General features: G+C 41.5%; 1 protein-coding gene across 1 annotated transcript in view; it reads right to left on the reverse strand.

Moving 5' to 3' along the window:
* Positions 1–4,881, reverse strand: part of ARL1 (ADP ribosylation factor like GTPase 1) — a 9,688-nt gene extending 4,807 nt beyond the window's left edge. Inside the window, 4 exon segments of the mRNA XM_029204824.1 lie at positions 5–63; positions 1,105–1,186; positions 3,136–3,273; positions 4,654–4,881. Of these exon segments, the coding sequence (XP_029060657.1) occupies positions 5–63; positions 1,105–1,186; positions 3,136–3,273; positions 4,654–4,657 (283 nt within the window). The 5' untranslated portion in view covers positions 4,658–4,881.
* Positions 4,882–5,520: the final 639 nt, after the last annotated feature.

Consider the following 5,520-nt stretch of genomic DNA (forward strand, 5'->3'; position numbering starts at 1 on the left):
TCACAACTGTCTACTACATAAATGACTGCATCTGTGTTTGAATAATAACATCTCCAGTATGGCCTGAAGAACATTCAGAAAGGGAGAATACATTACTATTTGAAAGAAGAAGACACTGGTATGTTAATTCATATGCTAGGACTTGGCAGTGATGGGGTGGGGGGTATTACTTGCCAATCCTTCCCCATCCATGCCAGAATCAATGCCATAATGATTCATTGTTTCTGATGGACATATATCATATCCCTCAGATGGGATGGGGTGGAAAGAATGTTGATAAGCATAAATCACAGGACCAAGGAGCTTCAGAATGAGTTCAGACTTTAGGCTGAGAGGATATATTTATAATCTATAAAATCACTAAATGTACCGATAAAAAAAGTTCCACCCAGACCTGATTGTTACATTTTAACTAGAAACTCCTTAAGAGGAATGAGTTCTTTAAAAAAAAATTTTAATATGATTTTATGTAACAGACATTAAACTGATCACTGAAGACACGAAGTAGAAATGGCTAAAATAAGAAACTAGCTCAAAAGTGGTTCAAGAAATAAAATGAGTTACCGGGCAGCAGGATGTCTGGGGAATGCACTACTGATCTTTTAAGATGGTAAGTACCCTAGTGAGTGAGCAGTGACAGTCACTAAACATTCACAGTTGCCATGTCAAGCAGAGGATGCTGGGCAGGAGACTTGAATTCCAGAGGGCATTTATGTTCACGTTAGTCCTAAATGGTGGGCCCAAAAGGTATTTTTATGAAATCCAAAACAGTCTGTCTCACAGAGGAAGGGACTGACAAGAACTAACTAGAGGACCCTTTTTATTTCAAAACTACTGAAGTAATTAGGTCTTGAGATTTTCATGAAAAGATTTTTCATTGAAATGATATCGGAAAAACTGGCTTCCTTAGATTTTAATTCTTTAGTTAAAATCTTTAATTCTCAGATTTTAATTGAGAGAATAAGGCCGTTTTACCTCATTTTAAACTAGGTGTCTCCCATTAAATTACAAAAGAAGACATATTTTGGTTTACTCCTGTTAACCCTAAAGGAGCCAATAAAGAAACATTCAATACTACAAAATGATCTGGCCTTTGCACCATACCTGATACTTGTCTGTCCTCCTAAATCCCAGACTTGGAATTTTAGGTTCTTGTATGTTACCGTCTCAACATTAAATCCAATGGCTGGAAAAGAAATCAAATTAGCAGTATATGTAGACTAATACATTCCATCTTCAAAGTATCCAATCTGACTTTCAGCAATTAATGGTAATTGCTGAATCACACTGTTAGTTCAAATATCATCCCATTTAAGATAAGACAGTATGCTGTGCTACACATGCACACATATGCACACCAATTAGCAAGATCAACACCACTTTCAGGGTATATAAGAACCCCCAGCTACCTCTGCAATTATATAATCCTTAGCTCAATGGAAACCCTATTATGTTAAACTCCCTTCAAAATACAGTACTGGCATACAAAATTGTTCAGAAAGTTATATTTAGAAAGGACAGTTGCAGATGTATTACAAAAAACGGAATTTTGGTAGGTTGCAAATAAACAGGGAACAAAACCAAGAAAGCCTAGATAGACTCTAAACTTCAGTAGGTAAGGGCACAGCAATGGCTGTATACCTCTTTATGGAAGCTGAGTTCTCTAAGGCTGGCAATCTCACAGACCCTCTGAAGACTTCCTCAAGAGCTCATTTGTAATAAGGTCATAACGAGATGGTCAAGGGGGAGGAGTCCCATCCCTTTTCCCAGCCATCCTTCTTAGCTGGAGCTCTCGCATCACATGCCTAAGGCAAGATATTACTATCTTCCATTGAAAGGAATCTGAAGGAGGTGGAGAGGTTACTGAAAAAAACTTAGGAGCTACATATACAAATATTACTAAGATTTCACAAACTTAAAAAAAAATCAAAGTAAAAAATGACTTAACAGCTATAACTGGACAATTAATTTTTTAGATTTAAGTTTATACTGGTAAATGATTATGAGTATATGGCAAGTATAAAAAAATTACTATAGCAAACCTGAGTGAAAAACTAAAAAGCAAGTTCATGATGCCTCCCTTAGAATTAAGTAGCAGGGTAATCACTGTCTTCAGCCTCAGTTAGGAATGTTGTTTATTTGCAAAGGACAAGGGCGTGGTATGAACCACATTTGCTGAAATGCAATCCACTGGGCTATGTGTATTGCAGGGGCCACCGTGACTCAACTGTAGCAGATTGAGTTGGGTGATTCTGAGAAGCAAAAACCAAGGAAACTGAAATTTACTGAAGGTGGCATAAAGAACTAACAGATGACACAGGCTTTGAAAAGTTCTTCTTTCATAAAAGCTACACTTTTTTTTTAATCTGGAAATTTAAATAGTACTAAATATAGAAATACCTTGAGTGACAGAGTAACTTTAAAGGCATAATTTAAATATTCTTGAGCAAACTCTACAAACTATTAGTTTAAATGTACTAATCTTACTAATCTAAGTAAATTCAGGGCATCAAATGAAAATAGCATAAGTAACAGAACAGTCTTCTTATGTAGTAAATTAAGACTGTTGGAGAATATTCTTCTAAGATATCAATTGATTTAAAGTCAAGGTGTTTCTTTTCTTGATATTTTTAAGTACCAGATTCAACACTCAGTCTCTTCAACTCAGATCTTTAAAAATATTCAATAGAATTACTAAAGAAAAACTAATCTTAATCAAATAGTAACAAATACAGAAAAAAACCACTTCACATGTAATAATATCACTTCATATCTATATAATTCTTTACACAGGTTTACAAAGTATTTTATATACTAGATTTATTTTCCCCTCAAAGCCAATGTATATTTATTATCTTCATTTTATCAACAAAGATACTGGCTCTCAATGAGATTAGGTGGCTTAACTCTACCCAACTTTTAAAACAGCCCTAAACAGCAGAACCCAGCCATGCACAGGGGTTCATAAATTACACCAAACTGTCTGTAAATTTATGAAAAAAAGTGTTATAAATATTATGCTCATAGTAGAAGTTTATGAACCTTATCAATTACATTATATATTTATTCAGAAATAAAGTTATGTTTGATGGAAAGAGAAAGCCCCTATAATTAGTTTATCATACCAACACTTACTAGGAATAGTAGTAACGACTTCTCCAACCTGTAATCTGTACAAAATTGTAGTTTTTCCTGCTCCATCCAATCCCAAAATTAAAATCCTCATTTCCCGGGTTCCAAACAGACTGGAAAAAATGCTTGAGAAAAAGCCACCTTAAAAAATAACAAAGACGTATTTCAAAATCATTTCATGAACTAGGCCCACAAAGCATTTAATCTTACCCTTTGAAAGCTACAGCAAATTAAATAATACTGTAATCTTTTCCTTGATTCATAGGTGCATATTTTTGCTTCCAATGAAATACATTATTCAACATCAAACTAGTAATTACCGATTGTTACCATGTCCTGGATACTGTGTCAGGCAGGCACAGAAGATACACTCAAAAATAAGAGAAACAGGACCACTGCCCTCATGGTGCTCACTTTCTAACCGAGAGAATATGGATATCTTAGCATGATCTCCTCACTACCCCCAGAAACCAAAGGGCAAATCAGAATGACAGTGGGACAATGAGGTCCTTGAACATGAAAAGCAATTACTGTTGTACAGTAAGTACCTTCAATCACTGATGCCACACACAACACCCGGTTATTTTACCAAGAAATGGCAAAATTAAGAGCTGCAAGTCTGGAAAAATGAATCCACCATGGGTTAGAGAACCTTGAACATTTGTAACACAAGGGGTGTGACTTGACAAAATCCTTTCTACCTTTTACAGGTTAAAAAGAAGCAGAAGAATAAAACTGAAGGGGTTATGCAAAAAGACAAGAAAGCGCTTCTGACGTTCCAGACCAAGAAGTAAACTCCCCAGAAAATCGCTGAGGTATTTAAATAAGGCAAAGAATTTGCATCATTTGGAGGGTTGTAAACAAGTTAAGAAATCTGCACCTTCATTTGGGCTCTAGCGGGGAGGGAAGCTCTACCTGACGCTTGCGATGACAATGTAGTTCCCTCAATTAGCACTCCAAAAACTGAGATTAAAATGTCATCGCTGACTAGTAATACACTCCCTGCCCATTTCCTTCTCCACCTTATCTACAGGAAAAGATACAGGTAAGCAGACAAGTGCCAAGTTGGCCGTAAAACATTACGAGCACCACCCTCTTTCGGAGTTTAAACTGACGCAGTCCCAGCGACCACGGAGAGAGAATCCAGAAGCTCATCCTTCACCCAAGAAACCCGAGCAAACCTGCGACTGACACGCTGCCAAGCTTCGCAAGACCAGCTCCATCCAGCAAGTGGCGCTGGGTCCGAGGGGATGACGGAAAAGTTCACCGACCCGCGCTGCCCTCACCTCTTATCCCGCCGGGAAAAAGGAGAACGGGATAAGACGGGGGCGAAGGTTCGAGGCAGGGTCCACGCACACAGGTGAAAAGCTAAGGTGAGTTACGGCCTCAGCAGTCAGCGCCCTAAGACGCTGGCTACTCTGGGCTTTCCAGGCTGGCCCCTCTCCTCCTCCTCCAGACCCCAGCCCTCGGCCTCGGCCTCGGCCTCTCAGCGCGCCCAGGCTCCCTTCTCAGATCCCTCACCCATGATGAACTGCCTGTCCTCCCTCGTCGACCGGCGGAGACTGGGCCCGGCCTCGGCAGCGACTCCTAATCGAGCCTCGGTGCCGCCACCTCCCCTGGCCTGGGCCTGCGCTCCGGCTCCGGCTCCGGCTCCGGCTCGGCCTCGGGCTCTGGTTCCCAGGGGGTTTCCTTGGAAGCCTGGTCAGCCAGCAACTTCCACGTCGGACCTCCCGGCGGGGGCGGGAGCGAGGCCGCCGCGACTGCGCGCCGGGAACGGCGGCCTGAGCGTCCGCGCCGTCACTTTCGACGCAAGTCCCCGGCGCGCAGGGTGTAGATACTGCGGAAGCCGCAAGGAAAATAAAAAAAATTCAAGGACTCCAAGTCTCCCCTGCTTCTGTTTTCTTGGACAGGAAAGGCTTCCGAAATAGGGAAGTTCGAATTTTCATTTTAAATTCTGACACCAAGAAGTGGTGAATCCGCCAACCGGGAATGCGCGTTGGGCCTCGATGCGGCAGCCTGACTGGAAGCGGGCGCAGCTTGCGACGTCGCAGAAATTGCTTGTCCTGAAGCGCCCTGCGGGCGTTGACCCGATTTTCCCCTGGCTCCTTCCTCCGACTAGGAAAGAGGGCTACTTTATAATAATAGGAAGAGCCCCGCGCCACCAATAAGGAGCCGCCTAAACTGAGGCCGCCAACGAGATTTTTGGCGTCGCAGTGGCCTGCAGGGTCAGCGTTAGCGTCCCTCCCTCCTTCTACCTGTACCTTCTCCGATGCTAGCTAAAGGCAGTCATTACTCTGTAGGAAAGGTATGTATTTTGAAGGCAACATCGTTTTTCAAAATGCGGTCATTCCTGTTACTGTTGACCTGTTTTTACAGTTCCTGCTTACC

This window comes from Monodon monoceros, unplaced genomic scaffold, assembly GCF_005190385.1.
Source record: "Monodon monoceros isolate NGI ecotype Baffin Bay Population unplaced genomic scaffold, NGI_Narwhal_1 Super_Scaffold_6, whole genome shotgun sequence".
Taxonomy (NCBI): Eukaryota; Metazoa; Chordata; class Mammalia; order Artiodactyla; family Monodontidae; genus Monodon; species Monodon monoceros.